Source organism: Accipiter gentilis, chromosome 4 (assembly GCF_929443795.1).
Source record: "Accipiter gentilis chromosome 4, bAccGen1.1, whole genome shotgun sequence".
NCBI classification, from domain to species: Eukaryota; Metazoa; Chordata; class Aves; order Accipitriformes; family Accipitridae; genus Astur; species Astur gentilis.
The window spans coordinates 24223197-24247457 of NC_064883.1; the positions used below are offsets into that span (position 1 = coordinate 24223197).

General features: G+C 41.1%; 3 protein-coding genes across 4 annotated transcripts; 2 read left to right on the plus strand and 1 right to left on the minus strand.

Annotated features, from left to right (window-relative positions):
* The first annotated feature begins 6624 nt into the window (after nt 1-6624).
* On the plus strand, nt 6625-9833 carry OLAH (oleoyl-ACP hydrolase). The gene is made up of 5 exons (XM_049798925.1): nt 6625-6636; nt 6930-6996; nt 8032-8205; nt 9125-9205; nt 9440-9833. Exons 1-5 carry the CDS (start codon nt 6625-6627, stop codon nt 9577-9579), a joined length of 474 nt encoding a protein of 157 aa, XP_049654882.1. The 3' UTR covers nt 9580-9833.
* A 97-nt stretch (nt 9834-9930) lies between these two features.
* Nucleotides 9931-19952, minus strand: ACBD7 (acyl-CoA binding domain containing 7). The gene is made up of 4 exons (XM_049798500.1): nt 18898-19952; nt 10474-10591; nt 10308-10370; nt 9931-10220 (listed from the first exon to the last, which is right to left on the minus strand). Exons 1-4 carry the CDS (start codon nt 18907-18909, stop codon nt 10147-10149), a joined length of 267 nt encoding a protein of 88 aa, XP_049654457.1. The 5' UTR covers nt 18910-19952; the 3' UTR covers nt 9931-10146.
* A 692-nt stretch (nt 19953-20644) lies between these two features.
* Nucleotides 20645-24149, plus strand: RPP38 (ribonuclease P/MRP subunit p38). 2 transcript variants are annotated; one of them, XM_049798498.1, is made up of 3 exons: nt 20645-20715; nt 20989-21125; nt 23091-24149. In XM_049798498.1, the coding sequence occupies exon 3, from the start codon at nt 23122-23124 to the stop codon at nt 23971-23973; it is 852 nt and encodes a 283-aa protein (XP_049654455.1). In that variant the 5' UTR covers nt 20645-20715; nt 20989-21125; nt 23091-23121; the 3' UTR covers nt 23974-24149. The 2 variants fall into 2 exon arrangements, with proteins under 2 accessions (XP_049654455.1, XP_049654456.1); XM_049798499.1 differs by lacking the exon at nt 20989-21125 and having other exon boundaries at nt 20696-20715.
* The last annotated feature ends 112 nt before the right edge of the window (nt 24150-24261 follow it).

The following is a 24261-nucleotide window of genomic DNA, read 5'->3' on the forward strand; positions in this document are numbered from 1 at the left end:
GGCGGGGGCCCTCCCCAGCTGATGTCCTCCGCGGGCTGTGCTTGTAACCCCGGTGGCGTCCCCAGCGGGCCTGAGCCCAGCTGCGGGCCCCGGCTGGCCCTGGGGGGCTCGTGGCCCTCCTGCTTTGTGGGTGGGGAAGAGCTCAGGAGTCTGCCGGGACGTTTCTGTGGCGCAGGTCTGGGCCAGACCGGTGGGTTCCCGGTGCCGCCTGTTGCAGTGGTGTGTGGGAGAGAGGCTTGTGGGGTGTGACTTGCAGCTCCACAGGAGCGGGGGTAAGCGCCGACCACCAGCAGTGAGACGGAGTGGGATGTGGAGCGGTCCTCGCATCCCGGAGCAAACGCTCCACCACATGGTGAAGCACCGCTTGTACTGAGAAAGGCACATAAGGCCTGCCTGGTCCCGCTTGCCATCGTTAAGGAGGTCTCCGCTTTCAGAGACGCCTGCCAGTGCTGCCCTTTGGTACACCGAAGGGGTCTCTGCCACCTGCATGTATACGTGGGTGACGTGTGACGGAGAGCTATGGCTCAGCCCAGAGATTCCCTCCTCTCCCACTGTTGCTGGGGTACGTGGCTGCTCTGAAGAGCTCCCAAGCCCTGAGGAGTTTCTGACGAAAGACTGGCAGCTCGGGTAGGCCTTGAAGTAGTAATAGAAGCAGTTTGATGTGACATAGCCATCAGGGCAGGAGAGGGAAGTGCGTGTCAGGCTATCTGCAGCATGCAGGAGTCTCTATGTGAGGTAGAAGGTTTGGACCAGGCTTAAGGATGTAGCCTGATGCCTGCCATCACTGCCTCCAGGCAGAGACTCGGGACCTACAGAAACCCTGTAAAACCCTGACCAGATTGCAGACCACATTACTCATTTCCATCCCTATGAGGCTCCAGATGTCTTTGCTACTATAGGCCATATGAGGACTGCAGCCTCCTATGGCTCCTTCTTCTCTTGTGGGGACTGTAGACTTCAGAGCCCCATGGCCCTCCCTTTCATCAAAGGTTCCCGTCACCCATTGTTTTTTAGTGCTAAACATTTGCTTGATCCTTCTTGCTGATTTGCAGGTAGGTCCAAAGGCAGCTAAGAGATGAAGATCAAGGGCAATCACATCTTCATCTAAAAATCTAATTAGTAGCCTGTGCAAAAGATCAAAGGTATAATACAATTCTTCAACAAAAAAAAGTTTAACGGGGTTGTAGTAATAGTTGCTATTGGATTTAAGGTTTAGTTCAGGTTTCAGTTCACAGCAGTAAGTCTAGCTTTGGGTGTAGCAAAGTCAACATGTGATAGAAAACACTATATAACTTGCAGTCTTACAATCTCTCGATTATTCTTTCCACTGAAGCATTGGTAATTGGGGAATATTTCATATTCTGTATCACAAATGGCAAATAGTCTGTTGTAGCTATGGGAATTGGTATGATGTTATCTAAGTTGGGCCCTAGCCAAAAGTTTTCCATCCACACCTTTTAGATAACACCAAGACATTCTAATACTCTGTTCAGACTGTAGAGATGGAAGTAGGACGGTTGTTGTTTTTCTTTCATTGTTCTTCACTATTGTACTTGCAAAGGAGCATACTTAGCATAGGTACTGTGAAAGCAAAGTAGATAAGGTAAACTGTTCACCTGCTGAATTGCTACTTAATTGTACTCTTCTGCTGTTCCTAAAAAGAAAGATTATTATCTAAATCTGTACATTTTTAGAGCAGAAAGATTAAGGACAGAAGGTGGCATAATAGGGATCCCCTCATCTCCTTTCTTCACTTTCTTCATGGCCTTGGCATCAATTTTAAAATATTTTCTGTGACATAACTTGCCACGCTCAGAACAAAACGTCGGCATTGCTATACTGCATTATCACTCCCAGTTTATGTGAACAGGGCTTTGTTCCTTGACTTCTTTCCTCTTTCCATCTGCAGCAGTGGCACCTTCTGGTTGCTTCCCTGTTGCTACATGCCTTTGCTGCCGAGATGGCTTCCCACTACCTACCTCACTATCTTTCTTTCCCTGGGCCACTTTGTTGAGTCACTTTTTGCACTGCTATGTGCAGTTGTATGTAAAGCAGTTACTTTGTGGTTAATGCACACAAGATAGCCAGGATTAATGAACTACTAAATTAGTATGTCAACCACCTATAGAGTCTTTGCTAGTCAGATGGAAGAGGGTCAGCTTTCACTGCTCCCTGTGGCAGGTGCTTGATGTTGCAATCTTCAACCTCATTTTTTCCCTTGAGATGTTATTATCTTTCCACATTGATGTCCTTCTTCTTGATCCTTGAGCTGCTACCTGGCCCCATCTCCGCAGTCTTTACTTTTATCTGCAATTTTACCTTTCTTACATTTCACAGCTCGACTCTATGGACTTCCTCATAGCTCTTTCTCTCAATTTAACAATTTCCTCAAAAACCTGAGCAAAGGTTATGCAGCTGTGCCATAGCAGAAGTAGGCTGACAGCAGAAACAGTAGGAAAGGAGGGGAGGTTATGTTGCTTCTTTTCATGTTCACCTTTGAAGCATCCATATGGCCTTTACTTCTGCAGTTTCAACACCGTGGAAGGTCCTGGTAGTAAAACTGGGAATGTGTGTTGTGTGGCTTTAATATTTATTTCAGTAATTTTGCATTAGTGATGCTGTGAGCACATGAGCTGCACGTCTTCCATGAATAAGTTTATAATTTCCTACATTTTTTTCCAAGTCTAAGTAAAGGGATGGGTAGACAGCTTTCTGGAGAACAGAATTTCAGTTGGCAGACTTTTTTTTTTTTTTTTTTTTTTTTTCCCCAGCAGCAGCTTTTAGATGTTAGCAATGATATTAATCTATCTGGAGTATAATCTGCTAAAAATGTAGCCATGAGTGATACACTCCTGGGAAAAATATGACCAATGGAGAAAAAAGTTGAGTATATGCATACTTTTCTCCATTACTTTATAGTGTCTAGATATAATGATGAAAGATTACCTTCGTGTTTATTTTTCAAGAAGCAAAGACCAGTAGTTTCCTGAACTCAGGAGCTACTGGGTCATGGTTTCCTACAGAGTTTTTGCCTGTGGTTTATTCATTTTGCTATCTCCTAAATGCAAGATCACACCATTGTTTTTCCCTGAGTAGGAAAACTTTCAGGGACATGAGTCCGTAATCCTAAAAAACCTGTAATGAGTATTACGATGCATGTTACAGATGTGCTTTCTCTCTAACTGGACACTTCTTTTCATGTCCCCATTATTTTCCAAAAGCCCAAGTTCCTACCTTGGAAAATAGATTTATTTTTTTTTTACTTTTATTAATGATGATGTGAATGATGAATGTGAACAAGCATGTGTGTGATGTAGTAATGTGTAAGGTACTGATATAGCTGCAGAAATAAGACATTCCAACTGGATCACAATGTTTAGGACACAGACATGCTGGTATCCATAGGCTGCACAAACCCTGTTTCTGTTGTGGCAATAAAATCAGCAGAGAATGACATGGCCTAGCTGTCCTACAGCCTGCCAGCTCTGTTATCGCAGGTTTGCAGATACCAAGTTGTCGATGCCCTGACTTGTTGAGACTTCCATGTTCCCAGCCAGGTGTCTCAGATGCCTGGCTGGCTGTAAGGAACCCAGCAGCTTTAATAGCAGACTCCGTACCTACCAGTAAAGTGGATCGTTTGACTCCTGGGCTCCCTAGTCCACTTCTGCACTTATTGGTGGGCTAGTCAATGGACTATCTTAAATCTAAATTCAGTGAGTAGGCAGCCCTCTGGGGATAGCTTTGCTTTTTGCCTGGCTTCCAGGCAAGCAGTTAACCTGTGTATGTGTGAAGGGAATGTGTCTGGTATGTAAGATTTACAAGTCCCTAGATATCTGAGAAGCCTCTCTGGTCCTGGACTGCCCAACTGGCAAATGCCATGCTCCTGCAGTTCACAAAGACTCATTCCATAGATTTCTAGACTGTGTGGTATAGAATATGTTTTCATTTGGGAAATACCAAAACAGTGCTGTGCTGCAAGCAGTCACTGTTTCTTTACCTTTGGCTGTATGTTCTCTGCAGGGTGGGGCTGTTGGGTGTACTGCTATGTTTGTCCCAGTGGCAGGTCAGTACAAAAGCAGTTTTGTTGTTGCTTGTGTTTTCAGTTGTACTTTTCAGTCAATATTTGCCCACCTACTAAAAGGTGGTGCCACGACAGTGAATAAAGCAAATGTCAAAGCTCATCATGCCCTGAAAACCTATGTCTCAAAAGCGTGATTAAAAAATAATCCAAATTTTCTTTAGTATACCACATCTGTGTGCATTTTGGATTCTCCTGTACTAGAAGGATGTTGAAATACTGGAGTGAGTGTGGCAGCAGTCCCTGTGATTGTGACTGGAGTGGTTGGTGTACAAGGAGAGGCTGAGAGAAATGGTTTTGTCTTAAGAGGAGAGTGCTAAATGAGGATTTTATTAATGTCTCCACCTACCTAATGGAAAGGTACGAAGAGGATGGACAGAGCCAGATTCTTCTTGGATGTACTCAGCAAAAAGACAAAAGACTTGCAGATGAAAGGTGCAACAAGGGATTAGATAGAAAAATAGCCTCATCATGAGCATGGTCAAACACTGGAACAAGGGAGGTTGTAGAGTCTCCATCCTTGGAGATACTCAGAACTCAGTGAGGCAGTGCTTGGACTATATGATCTCTAGAGGTCCCTTTCAATGTAAATTATTCTGTGATTTATCCGATTGCTCTCTTTATCTTTTATACAGCTCTTTATAGAACTAGAATTTTGTTTTCAGCTTATTCTAAATGTGAAGAGAATTCCCCAGGGAATACTTTCTTAAAACAAAATTCAGGGTGGTCTTTTTTTTCTTACACTAAGCCATTTCTTTGCCAATAGTTCAACAAAGAAACATTCTTTTTGACTGTGGACACTCTCAAGCAGATTTTGTCTGCCATTAATTCATCAGATCACATATCTAACTTAAAATGTATAGGTAATAAAATGAAAGCTTGTTTATCTTAAAAACTTTACAATCCAGGAAAATTTTGATAATGCAGAGGAATTCTTATGTATCCTTTCTTCATTGTAATAGGGTCTAAGTCAGCTCTTAGGTATAAGGCCAATAGATGGAAGTAGTGGAAAGATAAAGACAATTTAGAAATAATCTTTTCTTTTTCTTTTTTTTTTTTTTTTAAGAACTGCTGTCTTGTAAAAAAGAAAAAAGGCAAAAAAAAAAAAAAAAAAAAAAGAAGACATTTTCCTGACCAGATATGGTTAGATTTTAAATAAATCCAGATTCAGCTGAATGCATTCCAAAGAAGATTATTTATTCCTGCAATAATTCTTTCTTGTGTGTGGCTTAGATATTTTTTTTCTGAATGAAAACTAGATCAGCTGAATGTGACTTTCAAACCAGTAAGACTACTCTGCAGGTTTTTTGTTTCAGTAAGAATTGTAAAATAATTCTTAAGGGCAAATTACTCCATTAGGTTAGCGCAGATATGTCTTTTACATCCAGACCTTGGATGTAATCTCAGCATGCACCTTTCCCACTGGTTTAAGTGGGTCAAAGCTTGCGAAGAAGTCATTAAAGGATGCTTTCCTCATCAACAGGAGGATGGCGAGACTGTACGAGGTCAGCTGACTGATGTAAATGAAAACTAACCCTACAGGGTAAGTATTAGTTTTCAGCTTGATAAACAATGTGCTCTTACTACATAGCTATGTAGTTGCTAGTGTTGACAAGAAGACTAGGGTAGAAATTTATGCTCCGAGAACCTTGGAAGGGCAGGACTGTCTCTTTCATCATCGGGAAGATCAAACAAAGCTGATGACAAATCTGCAGCTCAATTACAGCTTTGTCTTAGGTTAGGCTTGTCTCTGAACTGTGCAGTTAATCTGCTTCTCATACTTGCCTTCCCCACAGATTTTGCAACAAAGTTAGATTTGACTTGTGACCACTATTGCAGCAGTAGCTGCCTTACTACTTCTACTAGCTTTGGTCTTCATAAGCATCCTAACCACTGTGATGATTGCCAACGGGAAGTCCCTCTGGACACTGTGTGCTGAGCCTTGATACCCTCTCCAATTCCTTTTTCTGTACATTATCCTCTGTTCAGCAAAAGAAAGTTGTATCAGCTCTGTAGGATGCAATACAGACTTCCCTTGCCTTTATTCATACAAAGGCATTAAACATTTTGATGAGAACTTTGCAGCAAAGACAACATCGATTTTGAATACTGTTATGCTATTATTGTCATCAAATATTACTGTAGGTCATCCTGTGACCAACAAATCTCACCCCATTACTGATTTTTGACAGGAATGTTGTCTTTCTTTCCATACCTTATTAGCATATTTCTACTTGTGTGAGTGATCTGTGTTGGTGTCCTGGTTTTGGTTGGGATAGAGTTAATCTTCTTTCTAGTAGCTAGTATAGTGTTATGTTTTGGGTTCAGTATGAGAAGAATGTTGATAACACACTGATGTTTTCAGTTGTTGCTAAGTAGTGTTTAGACTAAAGTCAAGGATTTCTCAGCTTCCCATGCCCAACCAGCAAGAAGGCTGGAGGGGCACAAGAAGTTGGGAGGGGACACAGCCAGGGCAGCTGACCCAAACTGGCCAAAGGGATATTCTATACCATGTGATGTCATGTCCAGTATATTAACTGGGCGGAATGGGGCTGGGGGTAATTGGTGCTCGGGAACTACCTGGGTGTTGGGTTGGCGAGTGGTAAGCAATTGCATTCTGCATCACTTGTATATTCCAATCCTTTTATTATTATTATTATTGTCATTTTAATATTGCTATCATTGTCATTATTATTTTCTTCCTTTCTGTTCTATTAAACTGTTCTTATCTCAACCCATGAGTTTTACTTTTTTTTTCCCCGATTCTCTTCCCCCCTCCCACTGGGTGGGGGGGGAAGTGAGTGAGCAGCTGCGTGGTACTTAGTTGCTGGCTGGGGTTAAACTATGACAGCTACACTTGAAAGGTGAGTATGGGCTAGAGCCAATCCATCTTTTTGCATCAGAGGCACATGCCCCACATTTAAGTTACAGAATCATTAATAGTATGAAACAAAACAGTATATTAGCTACCAAGAGTAAAAATAACATTTTACAGCATGGTAGGCAGAGTGGCTTTAATACAAAACAAGCATTGCTTCTGAATGTATGCAGAAAAAGGTTCTGTTTTCTTAGGGGAAATTAATTCTGAGGTGGACGGAGAATTTCACGTTACAGAATATTGACTGCTGCTAACCTTAGCCTACGGAGAACAGTCTCCTTAAGCTAATGCTACCTTTTTTGAATGCTGTATTATTTACTATGGCCTTTAGCTTAATACTAAAAATTAATCAAAGCAAAATCTAAAGTGTCACTCCCTACTCTGCAATGTGTGAATAACTGTCTTAACCTAGTCTTTCATAAACCTCCTGCACCAGCCCTCAGTACGTTTGTCCATTTCTTTCTTTCCTTCCCTCCTCATTCTTTGTTGGCTTTTTAATCTATCCTCAGTTTCTTCTGAGGTTCTGGTGGTTGTGATAGTCTTTCTCAGGAAAACGACAGCAAAGTGGCTTTTTCCCAGTCCTCCTGTCCTCAGTCAGCATTTGCTATTTCCAATCTTCTGTTTCTGGGGCTTCTTAGCAATCCTGAGTATGAGCTCTACTTCATGGAAACAATTATTCCTGCAAATTTCCATAATCAGTTATTCTCTCCAGTCCTACATTAGTCAGATTTGTGTCCACTTCTAGGCTTTTCTTTCTCTTAAAGAGATTATTTTATTAATTGTATTTCAATAGTGACAGTCAAACTTTGATCAAAATTTAATGGGTTTTTGTCTGTGGAAGTTTCAGACCTTGAGGGTAACTTGGCTCACTCGTAATCTCTATTTTGAGCAAACACAATCTACTAACCCTTTCCACGAAGTATTCTCTGTAGATGTTTAATTAATCAGCCATTGTATTTTGGAGACAAGAGAATCATTGTACTTTTTTACTAAAAGAATTCTTAATGAAAATATTATTTAAAACACATTATATACCATTATATAAAACAGCTGATCTGTTTTGTCTGATGCTGACAGTCTGAAGCATTTCTTCCCATCAAAAGCATATCCATATGTGAAACAGAAGATGAAGATGTTCTTACATTTATACAAATTTTAGGAGGAACTCTTCCTGAGCTTCTGCCAAATGAAGACATTAGGAAACCTCTGATACATACTTTTAGAGAAGACCTTAGAGTTCTTCAGACATTTCTCTAAATTTTACAATTTTGTATTACATTTATGTTTGTATTTTACAGTTCTACTTCTGTCTGATCATTTCAGGTTTTCTTTTTTCTTTCTCTGTAATTTGTTCTCATTTCTGTTGTAAAAAGAATATGAAACAGTAAACATAGTTTTCTCCTGTGTGTGCTTTTCCGTTTATATTCTAGTATTTAAGCCCTAGATGAAAACATTGCTTACTGTAGCAACCACTACTGTTATTACAGTAGTGAACATATCATGGTAGAATTACAATCCTACTTAGGATCTGAATTTAGTAGGCACTAAAAGGAATATTCTCGCATGTTTTATTGTTTTCTGAGGCCAAGAAGCTCAACTTCATGCTTCAGGATCACTGCATTCAGCCTCCTGATCCAAGGCCCCCTAGCTTAACCAGAAGCAAAGAATCCCTGTGTTCTAGGCATCTAGAGAGCAGCTGGCTGCTTCTGTCCTAACTGCTGTCCCCGCTGGACGTTACACAACAGCTCAAGTAGCTGAGCAAAGTTAAGGCTTCTTACCCTGGCAAAGACACGTACGCTCTTGAACGCGGGACCCATTTTGGCCATAGGAATGCCTGATGCTGCTAAGGCTCTGAAACATTAGAACTTGAATATAAGCAGACAACATAATAATTTATTGTAGGTGAGAATTTTTATTGCAGGTTGAGGGTCTTTTCTTCCTAACTATTGGGTCATTCTTTCTTGAAAATTTTAGACCTAATAGTATTAGGGTAAGGAGCTGAGAATCTTACAGATAACAGTAATTCCTTCTCTCTCCTGATGTTCTGCACAATCTAATTCCTGAAGTTTGTTACATTTTGGAGGTGAAAGGAAAAGCTATTTTGTATGTGGAAGCAAACCCCAAATATAGGTATCTTATGGGAAGTTTTATTACTACTTTTTCTGTTCACAGTTTTGAGAAAGCAGAAAGGAACATCTTCTCTTCTGATATTACCTGCTTTAATGGGTCTGAAGACAAACCACTGATTTAAAAGGTACTTTGCTTAAATGGTTTTCCTCTTATAATTCCACATTTTCCTGTTTTATTGAATCAGTTTCTAGAGTCTTTTGTCTCCTTCTTAAATGAAACAAATCAACAGACCACTCTCAATGTGTGAACCAAAATAGTTGATACAGGATTTAAAATAATTATTAAATAATAACTTTGAAATATTTATGTAAAATGACCACAATAGTTGACATTTCTCTGACTTTAAATATCTTTTTCAGCCTGGCATGATCTAACAAGTGGAGCTATTTCCTTTTACAGGCTTCCCGGAGATCACTTTTATCTGCTGGAACCCTCTAATGAAATTTTCTTGACAAAACATATAACAAGATGTATAGAAAATGCTGGTCTATGAGTATTTGTCTATTTGAATGGCAGAGGGTATAAGATAAGTCCACAGTACTTCATAAGAAGTCATTCTTTCTGTACAATTGCATGCAGTTATGCCTAAGTTGTTCTGTTCCTCCTCTGTAATTCTTTAAGGGGGGGATTTTTTCTGATTTTTTTTTTAAATAAACATTGCCTTTGGGTCTTAAAAATAAAAGTTTTCATCTTTTCTCATCTTGCATGTGCACAAACCCTTCACGTCACTCCATAACCTCGTTTGCAAAAAATGACAGCTATGTGATTTTACTTTTAGAACTTCTCTGTTTGTGTGCTCCCATAAAAATGCTAAATACAATTTAATACCCACAAAAATCCACAATTCTTACAGAAACCTTACTTTATTAGGTTCAAATTTATTTAGAATAAGTTACAATCTAAAAATAGATTTGTATGTAAATAGCCTTTACAGTCAGCTTATGTTTAAAAGATTTCACTCTCAGTCTACACAATAAAGGAGTTAGTATTGCATTTTTTTCAACAGTTAGTTCATTAGCTACTGAAGAGTTAGTTATTAGTGGGGATTATTTTGACTATTCTAGATCCCGTATTTTTCTACCATTGCTTTTGCTTTAGAGATATAGGCATTCATGGCATCCTCCTTTGATAGACCTGCAAAGGAAAGTAGGAGTCATTATCTTTCCTCATTTGTCATCCTATAAACATGATTACATGATGTAAATTTAATTGGCGTAACACCTTTTTTCAGGTTCCATGCCTCCCATTTGGCTTTGCCTTTCAAATCTAGCATTCCTGGACATTCTGCCAAAATAAATGCATATCTTTAATTATCATGCAGATTTACATAACATTTGCTTGATTTCATCAAGATATGGGAGTAAGTGTGAAGTATATGTAGGAATACCAATATTAATATCTCCAACAGTAGCCTGTTTGTAGAATCCATATAGTTCCTTCAGTTCGTCATCAGTTGGTCTTGTTTTCAATTTTTTTACATCTTCTGCAGCACCATCAAAGTCATCCTGGTGAAAGAAAAAGTGTTAGTTTTCCTCTGAAGGGGTGTGCTTTAAAGCATTAAGTATAGCACGCACGGTAGTATCATTAGATATTCTCAATTACTCACTTGGGTTTAGTGGAAAGTCTAGGCAGTTTCCCATGAAAGAAACTTAAAAAAACTCTTAAGTTATTAGAAAGGGAACTAGGCCTACTTAGGTGATAGGATCAGCACTGCTAAAATAATTAAACTGCTTTTTTTCCAACAGTTTTACATCTAAACCCTCGGAACAATTACAGACTGTGTAGTGTCAGGACATCTACAGATACATACATGCAAGCAGTCTATACAATGAATGTAGTGCATATGTGTTTCACAGTCATGCTGTGGGTATGAAGGCGTTCATTGAACTTTACACCACAGCAGTAATCTTTGAGTCCTTTTGGCCTTGACTGCATAGTGTTGATTCGAGCAGCGGAGCTTGAATACCCTCTGAGGGGTACTGCCCACCTCCCCTTCATCTTTGCTTCTCTGCTGGCAGTGCAGTAGGTGACCGAGAGTTGGCAGAGACATACCTCACAGAGATGAGCAGTGCTACTTCCAGGACCACCTTCAACACCCAACTCAAACACAGCGGAGCACAAGTATAATTCTATTCCTTTCATCATCATGCATCCCACATTCACATCAACCCAAGGCTACAGCCGTTATTCTCTCTATAGACTAGGTCTCAGGCTAGACTTCAGCATAGAGTTTGGAGTCCTGTTTCATGCCCAGGACATTTTGGAGACAGCTAGATTTTGTACAGTGACCACAGACCCACCAGCTCACTGCACTACTACAATGCAAAACAGATACAGGCACTTTAATACGCTATATACTGGTTTCAATAATTATTTTAGCTTTTGAGTTGGATCTGCATTTGCAGAAGCACAGTATATCCTGCAAGATGTGCTATTACACATATATTTAATATGTAGAAAACCAGCCTACAACTTTGTGCTGAACTCAGCGAGGTATTCAGCAATGGTTTCAGCATGAGTGCTGTGGCTCTGTTTAAACAACTGAGACCCTGGCATTACCTCAGCAGTCTGTACTAACTTCTTTAGACCACTTTTTCCTTTCTCTAGTTACAGGAAAGGGGTTTTTTTTATTATTTTATTTTAAATACGAAAACTTAAAGCACATTTGTGTCCTTAATTGATGCCTTTCTCCTTGGCAAGTGACTGTGCTGGGTGGACTAGGTGATAGAAATAAGCAAGTCCTCATGAGAGCTGCGTTCACTACAGCATTCTGTATTTAAACAGAGATAAAGTACAAAAGAAAGGTTATTTCTGTATTTAAATTTAAGAAGGAGAAATGAAAAAGAGTTTAATTAGAGACTGATGCTCAAGTATCTTTCTTCCAAGAAAGGCCCCTTCATGGCATCACAAAACTACACATTCACTGATGTACAGATACATCCCGCACAAACACCTGGCCACTCTCCCACCAAAAGAGTCACCTCTGCCTCCTGTGATGGAATTAACTTTTTTTTTTTTTTTGGCCTGGAAATTTAGTTTGGCTAGTGAGTAAAGTTCCCAGACACAGACTTCTGAGGAATTTCTAACTCTTTGCAAAATTTTTATCTGCTATTTGAAACCCACAAAGAGAAAGCACAAGTCTTCTAGAAGTGCTCACCACAGGAGGATGTACATCTGTAACACCAGAGTTGAAACAAGGAGCGGCAGGCAGACAGGTGTATTTAAAAGGGGTGTTTTAAAAAAAATAATGATGCACGATTAAAAGGGTGTTCTAGCAAAGGAAGGCTCCCTGCAAGACAGCAATTCAAAATAAATCTTGAATCTTCTTTAAACTGCAGTTACAATTTCACAGAACATTAGATGTTCTAGAAGGGTTCATGATGGTAATCCACATCTCTAGTTCTGTCAGTTTACAGCACCCTTAAAAATGCAATGGAAGGAAAGCTCTTCAAACACAAATCCTGCAGTAGTGCAGATGCTTATTAACAAATAATCTTCCAACTCAGCAAGAACCGCAGTGTTTGCATAACTGACAAGCAGAAGTTTCCAGGAGATTCCCACCAAGGCCTCCCAGAACCAAGTGCCCAGTAGTGGATGCAGGAGTACAGAATACAGCTAGGGTATTAAAACAGTCTTTATCAGTTTTAAGTTTGAGAAATGCTGCTGTTACATGGAGATGTTTTGAATATAATGACCCTTCATTCTTTACTCAGTACAATACTAAGAATTAGCCAGATTCCAAGTGCCCTTTGTCCGCTTAAAGCTTTGAAACTTGGTCATTCGATAAAGTACACAATTTGGCAGAGATACCACATTAAATTCTAAATCAAGTGACTTCCAAACTACATTCTTAAATCTATAACTTTATAGACTGAAAACATGTAACTATGCTTATGCAGTTTGTTCCTGTTTTAATAAAAATAATTCTCAGTATTAATAAAATGCAACTATACCATAGAATCATAGAAAATCATGAAGTTTTAAGTCCAACTTTTTGTGTCTGATTTCTTTTAAGAACAACGAAACACTGTGGATTTTCTTTTTTTAACCAAATATTTGGGAGTCCTGCAAGACAAATACAGGATTTTTCTAGAACTAAAAACCAAAATGCCCAGAATGTTATATATAATTTAGATAAACCAAAATCCTATGCTCCAGACTACATATAAAAGCTAAATCAATAATGTTGAAATGACCTTACAGCATCTCTCAGCATTTTTTTGTTGTTTCCATGTTCTCTATTTTTTTACTTAAAAAAAAAAAATAAATCGGCATTCTAGCAGGAATTAAACTGATCATGAGAACTATTTTAATTGGAGTAACTGGATTTAGTCAGCTTGGATCAGAATTAAAAATGGATTATATGGACAACAACAGCTCTTTTGCTTCTTTGTTCTGGATAAAGAAAATGTAAATATTTTCTTCTACAAAGTTTAATGTCCAAAATATGAAACCTGATTATTTGTTTTCCTGAAAGGCTAAAGAACTGGAGTACAAGCTTTCTCACCTCAGTTGAAAGAGCAAATTGTTAAACATTTCATAAAACATCTTCTGTCCCAGTTTAAGAGTTTAAGTTTCTGTCCCAGTTTCTGTCCCAAAGAGTTTAAGTAACATTTGAGGAGCTTGTTTGGGCTCTGTTTTAAACACAAACACAATCTATCGTCACTCTGAGTTACAGCTAAACCTAGTTTGGGGGAAAAAAAAAAAAAAAAAAAAAGGTGGTCTACATGATAATAAGTCATTGAACTTTCAGGCAGAAGTTGCAGTAATACACAACTACTGCACAAATTACATACATGCAATATGAACAGAACCTGTTCTTTGCATTGAAGTTAAATTCAGCTTTTCTGACAGCTGCAAGCTCTTGGAGTCAATACCAACTTTCTCCTCTCTGATTGCAGAACTTGAGCAGCTCTTGACTAGGTCTCTCAAATACTTTGATACAGACAGTAATAGTTGCCTGATGTTCCCCTTAGAAGCCTGACAAAGTACAAATTCCACAGGTGGAACCCCACAAATAGTCACACTGGTAGAAGTAAATAAATCATAGAAAGTCTATGGAGGGTCCCATTTTAAAAGTAGCCATGTTAGCAGCTCAATAATTTAAATTAAATATTAATAAAACCAAACATTTCCCAAAAACCACTTCAAGCATCATTAAAGCATCTAGTTGTTACCAACTAACTAAGCCTAAGGATTTCCTCTGTTCTTTCCATAACTGTGCCTTACCTCTGATAATCTTTTGCTTATTAATGGGAGGGATGCCTACCACAGGAAAGAAACTCAAGAGGAGAACACGATACTTAATAGCAAACACTTTTCAGGATTGTATGAGGGTTAGGAGGTATACAATAGCATGCATAGAGTCCTCAACCTTCACAATATGTAGTGACCTTTTTGTACAGTTATGTTAGTATTGAGAGGTCTTTTTGAACCTGTATAGGGTGGCATTTTGTAGTCCGAAAGCAAGGTTATATCTCCTCACTGCCATAAAACAAACATTTTGTAATTATCCTAAAGTAATAAGCTGTGTGGAGCAGGAGTTGTATCTGCTGACAACAAATATTTCTGACAAATTAGCTAAACAAAATAATTTCAGTTTGATTTAATGTTTTAAATTAGCAACAGTGACATTAAAGTTGATGTAGATTCAGTACTTATTTAGAAGAACTTCAGATACGTATATTCACGAATGGATGGTTTTGGTGTCTTGCTGGTGGTGAAATATTTCAATGTATAGGTCAGGAGACACAGTTTTAGTATTTGCCACAAATTGCAAAATCAATTAATTTTTGTTCTTCTAAAACCCCTTTAAATTGCAGAAGTTAAAAGGAAATAGTTAAATATAGAAACATTTTATGAACATAATTATACAAGAATGAAAATCTTTATATTTCAGGTCAAATCAGTAAATGATAAAACCTTTATAAATCTTCTGTCAGCTGGCCAAGTTTCCATGATGCACACAGTAGTATGGTCTGATCCCTAAAGAATTCCTGCTGCAAAATCTTTGTAACCATGACTGGAATGCCATGGTTGCAATAGCTGTGGGTACAGACAGGTATTTCAGGTAATTTAATTTCTTCTTTAAATACTGAATCTGCTAAACAGCAATTAAATAAAGAATGGTACAAAGAAACTCCCGCTATTTACTCTGTAAGCTTTGGCATTAGAATTTCACTGGACTTTAAGAAGTTTACAGCACAAGTTGTAATAGTATTTCCCTTAGGATCAGTTGTTAGGCTAACGTGAAAACTGTATATTCTCTACATCTACTTGTTATTGATGCCACAGAAGAAAAATCCGTACAAACAAGAACACTGTAATCTCAAATCTGATTAAAGAGATCGATTCTTTCTCCAGAAATTAAAGCTTTGATAGCTTCTAGCTTAGATGCAAACAAAACCATTTTCAATCATGCATCATTCAATCCTTGGCTTATCCTAGATGTTCAAATGAGAAGTATCTTTGGCCATAACAGAAAAAAAACAGTGCTTTAGGTATTAATCACAGTCCATAGTTCATGTGTGCTTCTTGTAAGCAATATAGTAAAGTCCTCCCTGTGAGGAATTCCTAATATTTGTAATATTAATATTTGCTTTCATGAAAGCCTTGCAATCTTTATTTTAATTCCGGTGCGGTATTTTCTCTTTTTCTCCTTCTGTAGGGGAACTGTACCTGAATTTCCTACAACCCCCTGCAATGCTTCAGCAAGTTCAGATGTTAAACTAATTTTTAATTTTTCACCAAAAATTGCCAAGGGCCATAGAAAGTAAGTAAATATCACTACCCTTCCTTTCAGAAGCAAAACCAGTGAGGTGAACACAAATGCTTGAGGCCAGCAAGTCACCAACAGCACAGGGAGAGACTTCAGGGCTTTGGGGCATGAGCGCAGTGCCCTGTGCCTTAGTCACAGCATGGGCGCCTTCGGTCTGGGAGCACAGGGGCGGATGGACACGTCGCTGTAAGGTAAACAGGAGTCTGAACTCACGGTACTTGTAAGACTGTTCGTACCACTTTTTACCTCACTATATACCTTGACAGATAGGTAGCTTATCTCTCCGTGAAAATAGGTCTGGTCCACTTCGTGCTTACTTCACGGCAGGAGCAAGGACACGGGCACTCACTGCAGAGGAACTCACATGCTCTGAATTTACATTCCGGCTTACTCCAAACATGCCACGCTGCTGCTGTGCAGTGTTTCAGACACCACAGCATTAGGATACAAAGCAGTTTTGTACTCAGGTACCAAAACTGCAGTCTAATTACGCAAAACCACATGTCCACATATGCACTAGCAACAGTATTTTTAACAGATGTATAGCATTTATTATGGAGAAGTGCTCAATGAGGGGAAACAAAAATCAGCAATGCAACTAACTTATCACTGAATTAAACATAGCGTCCAAAAGAACCTGGAACTGTACATCTTTGACACTCCTAAAAGCAAAGCTTTTACACTCACACTGTTGGTAGAGATATATAAAAGGCATGTACATTTGCTTGCGAAAATCAATGTGATGGCCCACCAGTCTTAAGATTTCTTTTATAGGTAAAATTTTATTAAAATAAGTATTTCATTCTTAATCCAAACACCAGTAAAGTGACATTCTTCACTGTACCTATCACTGACTGCTACATCACAGACAACTCTTAATATTATCCATACATGTACAAACAAAAGCAGCATTCATGCTCTGTTAACAGTAAGATTAAGAAGTGGTATCAATAATAAAACATAACTGAGTTGCCACAACTGATTAAAGTTTAAGTAAGTTTTATGTTCGTCTTTATACTGTGGACACTACTGCATGGGACCCTCTGTCAGCATTGACGTACAAGGACCATTCAAATCACTGGAAATACTCCACATGCATTGAATTGTTTTCTGATCTAAACTTCACAGTAAGAATGAACAGAAGCATAGTTAGACTTGTACAAGACAAAAGATAACTCAAATAAATTAAGAAAGGAAACCGTTAAGTTAAAAAGCTCCCTATCTTCATATACTTTTATTCTATTTGGACCTATAGGGAAGTATCACAAGATAGTTTTAAAAATATGCAAATACATATCTTACACAGCAAGAAATACACAGAAATGAAAATTAAATACCGAACATTTCTTTCTTCATCTCCCTCTAGCTAATCATTGTGCACAGACTGTTGCTTAGGATTTGCTTGCTTACACAACATGCTTAGGAGCAGCCTATAAAAATATAATTTCCTTTTAATCATGTGCTGATAAAATTCCCTTTAACTCCTCAAATTAAAAGCATAAGCATGTATACAGACATGAACACACACACACACACACACGTGCATTAAAGATAAATGCACAAATCATCAGACTATTATCACATACTCCCTTTTTTGCAAAGAAAAAAGCTTGAACGAATTCTTCATTTACAGCAGAGCATTTTACCAGTTTGCAAAACTTATAAATCTTTTACAGTCCCCCCGATGAAAACATTATTCATTTTGTCCTCATTCCCATACAGCTCAATTTAATGAATTTTTATGGATATGGATGGTAGCTGTCAACCAAAGTGACAGTGGATAGAAAACCTCTATAATGTCTAATGTGGAATGTGTAGGATATCATAATATTTCAACCACTGATTTTTATGTGAAAGTATAACTGTATACAGCAATGGAATGGCATATCATACAGCACTCAGCTCTTTCTAATAGTGATTTATGGCTCATTGCTTAGTCATCAGGCCAATAAATGTATTTTCTAGAGTGAATTCAAGGCAGACTAAAACAAACTATAATTTCATTGATCACTATTTAAACAAAGGTGGTGTTATGTTTGAGATTTGGCAATTCTGACCCACTGAAGAAATAGGATTCTTCCTCTTAGCTGTAAACCACCACAACGAAACCTCTGTGCCATTCGACATAATTGCAGCTCAGAAGAAAATTGCTGAGCTACTGGCAATACACTCCCTGCATCTAGGTCAGAGCATTATGTTGCTCACTCTTTGCAAAACACGCACACTAACCAAGCTGAGACAGACATTATAATGAGACCGGGATAAAAGGGCTTGCAGATCTTTAAGTGAAAGGGATAATAGAAAGCCTAATGAAGAAAAACAGCCTAATCCATCAGGGCATGGGCAAGACAAGGGAAGTATTCATAGTTTGCTACAAAGGCATGAGGCTAAAAGCCAGCAATGAAGATAATTTCCTGAAGAACTATTTAGATCTATAGTCAGAAAGAAGGTAGTAGGAAGCTCTCTCCAGCCAGAAGGTAGAAAGTAGAACCTTCCCTGCCAAAACACAAGCCCATCAAAATGTACCACTCCAAAGATGCACATGACCTAAAAAAATACACACAACTCCCTTAAAAATTATTCCTGCATCCCAAATGCACAGATACCACTGCTTCAGTGTTAGAAGTCTCCCTCCTCCTTTTACAGCTCCAGGTAGCTAGCTAGATCCTAAAAAAATAAGTATGTACCTACCTTTCAATGCATTATCCAGTCCTAGAAAACTCAGATGCACTTGTAAAGAAAAATAATTCATGCGTGCTCTAAACAGGTAAGGCTTCAAAAAATTACATGACCCATGAGTAGTTCAGAATACGCAGCATGTCTCTCGCCCTCCACTTGCGAAAAGTAATGCATTATTTAACCTCCAAAGGCTTAGGAAAATTTCACATGCCGCAAGGTAACCTTCATTTTGTAGTAATAATCCTTATGCTGAAGAAATACCGCTGTCTCTGACACAGCATTGCACAGATGGACAGTGCACCCCTCCCTCTCCTCTCCTTGCATCTCTGTCTCACCAGATGCAGAACTGCTTACCTGGAGAGTCATGATGCTGTGAGGATGCCCAAGGAATGGCCTCGCTCCTTTTCCGTCAGGGACGCAGCGCTTCTGCCTCTCGGCTCCTGTGGCGCGAGCGTGGCAGCGGGGGCCGTGCTCCACGGAGGGCGTTGGGCTGGGTACGAGTGACCTCAGCTCACTGGCTGCAGCAAAGCCACGCCAGGGCACGACACGGGGCCTCGCCTCTCAGGACCTGTGGGGACAACTGAGTGGCTACGAATGCTGGGGAAGGGACAGCGGGGGCATTCAGCCCACACTAGATTCTTCAGAAAGCCTGAGCTCATTTCCATACCTCTGAGGATTAGGCCAGCAGCCTGAGAGCAGAGATACAGCAAGATTTCCAAGCCATTCGTTTGAAAAAGGAATTTCTTGAGTGATTGGAACTGCAGCCAGCCCAGTTATTGCTACTGTTCCCTCTGCCACCGCCCCTGCCCATGCCCATGCCCATCCCTGCCTGGGACCTCGCATCCTCCAGGTGCAACTCTGAAAAAACACGCAGGTCATCCCAGAGATAGCACCCATGAGCAGTTAGTTAAATGCACAAGATACACTGAGGATGCTGGTTTTTTCTTTGCTCTCCTAAATACAGAAAAAAAAAAGAATATTAAATGAACTGATAAACTAGCCTACAACTGTAACCATTAAAGAAAAAAAAATCCATCCCTGCTTATCTAGATCTTATCTAGATCAATTCATAAATTATGTATATTCACACCTGTATACATTTATATTCATCATTCCTTGATCACGGTTTACTCACAATACTATGCTTCAGCATTTTTAAATCCACTGACTTCCATAAACCCACATAGAAAAGAGGGTTTCCCCTCAACTTAAGTCCAAGTTAAATTAAGCCAGGACTTAATGAGAAAACAAATGAAGTAAATTTCAGAATATAAAAGGATATAAAAAGAAATTTTGAAACAACTCCACCAAGTCTCGTCTCCAACACCACGAAGCGACGATGCCGTTACTTTAGCTGGGGAAGCGCTGCTCTTTCAGGTGCGAGAGGCTGCGCCCAACCACGTTGAGCGCTGAAGCGAATACAGGAACTGAATGTGTTTGTAAGGATTTGTTAACGGCCCACGGCAGACTGTGGGAGACCCTGACGGTAACCAGTTCTTACCTGCCACCGTCACCCACAGAACGCGATGTACGCGCGCTGTGTCGCACAGCAAAGGGCTGCGGGAGCCGCCCCTGTCGCCGCACGGTCCCTGTGAAGCCCCTGCTGACTTGGCCGTGATTTCATTCCATGACGTGCGACAGAGCAGACCTGCTGTCACCTATAAGGCAATATACGGTAGCACTCAGCATAAGGAAGCGCCAGCGCTAAACCTGCGGCGAGACCCGCCAAGTGCAGGCTTCTAGCATCAGCATTTCAACGCCTGCTTTAGTCAGGCCGCAACGCGCCGTTTCTCCACACGGGACTGACCGCAGCAGCCGGCGGCCCGCCGGCGAGCCTGGCCCGCCCCGCTCCGCCCCTCAGCGCTCCTCCCGGCCCGCCCAGCCACCCCAGCCGGGCCCCGGGGGCTCCGCTCCGAGCCCGGCCCTCCCGCCCCCGCGCCTCAGCCCGCCCCGGACGCGGCCCCCAGGCCGGGAGGACTCGCCGCGCCCCGCCGGGCGGCGGCTGAGGGCGGCCGGAGGGGGGCGGCGGCGGTGGCTGAGGGCGGCCGGAGGCGGGCGGCGGCGGCGGGGAGAGGCGGGCCGAGCTGAGGGGCGGAGCGGGGTCGCGCCGAGCGCCGGCGTGCTGCGACCGACGGCGTGGGCCCCGGGCGGCCGGCGGAGGCCGCGGCGGAGGTGGGGCTGGCTCGCCGCCGCCGGCGGGAGCGGGGCGGTTGCGGCCCGGGCACTGCTGTCGGGCCGGGGAAGCCGGGGCGCCCCCGCGGCGGCGGCGGCGGCAGTGGCAGCCTGGGCACGGCCCGCGGGGTGGTGGCTCCCGCGGGCCAGGCGGTGAGGCGGCGCGGGGCCCGGGGAGGCGGGCGGCAGCCTCTCGCCGAGGGGCCCGGCGGTGCGTTGGCAGCGCGCTCTGCCGGGGCCGCGTTGTGACCCGCGTACCCTTCTTGTTGCCAGGAGCTGGCCGGAGGCGTTCACGGAGCGTTTTGGAGAGAGAGCCTCCGGAGAGGGGTTGCTGGCGGAGGTGAACGCGGGCGCGGTTTCCCCGTCCCTCCCTTCCGCAGGAAGCGAGGGGGTCGTGACTCTGGTGCCAGGTGGGGGAGCCTCGTGTTTCTGGCTTTTTTTGCCTCGTGGCTTTGTTTCCTATTCCTGCGTGCATGTTTTCCTCAGTAGGGCCTGTTTTGAAAAGAAAAATGTAATTTTCAGCTGTGAAATCTCTCACGTTGTGCTGCTTTCTCATACATAAGTCTGTTGCTTGACTGTGCTGGATACCCCCCGTAAAAGGTCATCAGAGCATCCCTAATTGCAAGCTTTTAAAAACGATAACCCAGAACTCTTTTTTTGGGGTTTTTTTTTTTGTTGTTGTTTTGTTTTAAACCTATCATAAGCTTCGATTTTTCACTCGGTCACACATAAGATTTCTAGTGGTCATTTCCATTCTTTAGGTGTTTCCACTTGTCGGTTGTTGTCACTGTGATGGTAAGCAAAAGGGATCAGATAACTGCATGGACAATATCTCCATAAAGGTCTAATAAAACAAGTCAGCAGATCTTCCATCTTGCATTCCTGGGGCAACCATTGTGGGTGCTTGGGAGCAGAGGGGAATTGCAGCCCTGCCCTCCCCAGACGGTTTCTCCAGTTCCCAGTGTTGGAGGCAGACAACGGGGCTGGGTCACCCGTTGCCTGGGTCGCCCTGCAGGGCATTTCATATGCTCTTCTGAGAGTACCAAGAGAGGGACACAGTGCTTTGTTGTATTTTGAAATACTCAGTTTTACTGTCCTCTGAAAACTACTTATGTGTTTTTGACTGTCATTGTGGATAACAGCTTCACAGTTCACATTGCATTGATACAACTCTGTTGAATGCATTTCCCCTGCTGGCTTCCAGATGAAGGTTTAACTGAAGGAAAATCCCTCCAGCTGGATGTTGCCTTATGGCAGTACACACTGCTGGGGGAATTTCAGTGAAGATGGGGTTCAGTTTTTTGGTTTTTTTGGGGGTTTTTTATATCAAGGTAGCTTACTACCAGTACACAGAGAACTGATATGACTAGCAGAATGGTATTTTGTGAATATCTGAAGGCTGCCATTCAAGAGATGTATGTAGATGCTATCCCTATGCCTACTTTGGTAACTAGGAAACCTAGGAGAGAGTCATGTCCTATTTGTCCTGATTTGAAACCTGAGCTGCTCTTACTCTGTAAGCTTGGCTGTGCAACAATGAAGATACTACTAGTTTAGCAAGGAGATGGTGAGTAGTAACCCAAAGAGGAGTATGGGGACTTACTGAGTTACCAGGGCCTGTAATCAGGCCTGCCTTCATGTCTTCACTGTTACTCTGGACTAGATCAATCAGAGGTAGAACAATTACACTTTCTCTGCTCCCGTGTAATTTTTCTCATCCCTAAAGGTGTGGTCTAGGTGACACAAGAGTAAAAGACCCTTCTGAACTTTATGGGGGCCTGTAGAGGATTGCCTTCCTTCACTGAAAGCATAATAATAGAGCCTGCAGATTTCTATCATACCTTCTAAATGCAGACAAACACAAGACACAGATTAAAGAATGAAAAGGCAAATTAAAGTTTTAAAAATCCTTAATAAATTCAGGAACTTGGAGCTTGTTTCATGTTGTGATTCTGCTTTTTTTTTTTCTTTCATGTTATAATACTGCTACAATGCAGCTGCGCAACAGTGAAAACTGAGTGGTCCTTCAACTTGTGGTTCTGGAGGGTTTTTGGTTTTTAAAAAATCTGTAATACCTCCACCTGCTTTCATTCAGCTTCAGAAGGGTCTCTTGTCACTGGTGCTGCCTTGCTGTCCAGTCTGCTGGGTTTTTTTATTGATTTAAAAAAAAAAAAAAAGCAGCACAGCATGTGCCTTGTGGAGGATTTGTTAAGGATTAGCACTGAGCTGCTAATGTGAGGAGGGTGATAGTTGCCAGCATCAATTTGATATGTGATGTTTCTCTTCTGCATTCCCAAGAGAAACTTCTGGTAATGATGTCCACAGCAAACAGTACAGTATTTGAACTAGTGTTTACCTCTTTCTTCCCTTCACAGCTAGGGTGGCAAAACACAAAAGAACCTCAGCATGTCTGTAATTCAGCAAGGGACGGCAACACTTCGTAAAGCAAAGAAGATCTCTGTAAAAACATGTCTAGATAACCCCTTTGTTTTTCAGTGGAAAACCATAGATGGAGAAGATATGCATTTTATACTGCAGACTTTAGAAGAAAGGATTAAACATATTGGACTTAAAAAGATTGAGACTCCAAGAAAGAAAAAACGTTCCCTTACAAAAAAACAAATGGAAAGAAAGTGTGATGCTAGCACCAATGAACTCCCTAAAGAGGAGGAAACAGAAGGCCATCTACAAAAAACAGGATGGACTGACATAAGTGTCAGAAGACAGCTTGCTATTGGAGTTAACGAAGTTACAAAAGCATTGGAAAAAAATGAACTATGTCTCTTGCTGGTGTGCAAGTCTGCAAAACCTGCCATGATCACATCACACCTGATTCAGCTGAGTGCAAGTCGAGCCACACCAGCAGGCCAGGTTCCCCGTCTCAGTGAAACAGTTGCACCACTTCTTGGCTTAACATCCATTTTAGCACTAGGCTTTAAAAAGCAGTCTGATAAATTTACTGACGCAATAGAAGCAATAATTCCAAAGATACCAGCTTTGGAAGTGCCGTGGTTTCAGTACAAAACTGAAGAATTGGTGGCTTATGCACATACAGATTCTTCAGAAAATCAGAAACCCGAGCAGCTTGCAGAGGCGCTGGGGGATGAGCTCACAAGCCAGAAACGGAAGCGTACAGAAAGCAATCAGCTCGATCTTTCAAATGTAATTTTGCAGCCTTTGAAAATCAAAAAACTTGTTCCAAATCCAAATAAGATAAAGAAACCACCCCGCAAAAAGAAAAAAACTTTTTCAGCATAACTGATTTTAGTTTAGTTCTTCATAATAAACTGATTTTTTTAATGTAGTATGGAGTACAGCTCTAACTGAGCTATTTGTTAGGCTTTACAGTGTAAAGCACTTGAATATAAGGTGAACTTTATGCTGCATTCAGTTGAGGTACTTTCTGCTTTAATAAAGAATATTGCTCAAACTTGGGTGCGAGTCTTTGGGGGCAAATATTTCATTTGCAGAGTCTTCATTTTACAGAGTTAAAATTGGTAATGAGTATGCTGAAGTAATTTAAGACATAATAAGTACATCTTTGGA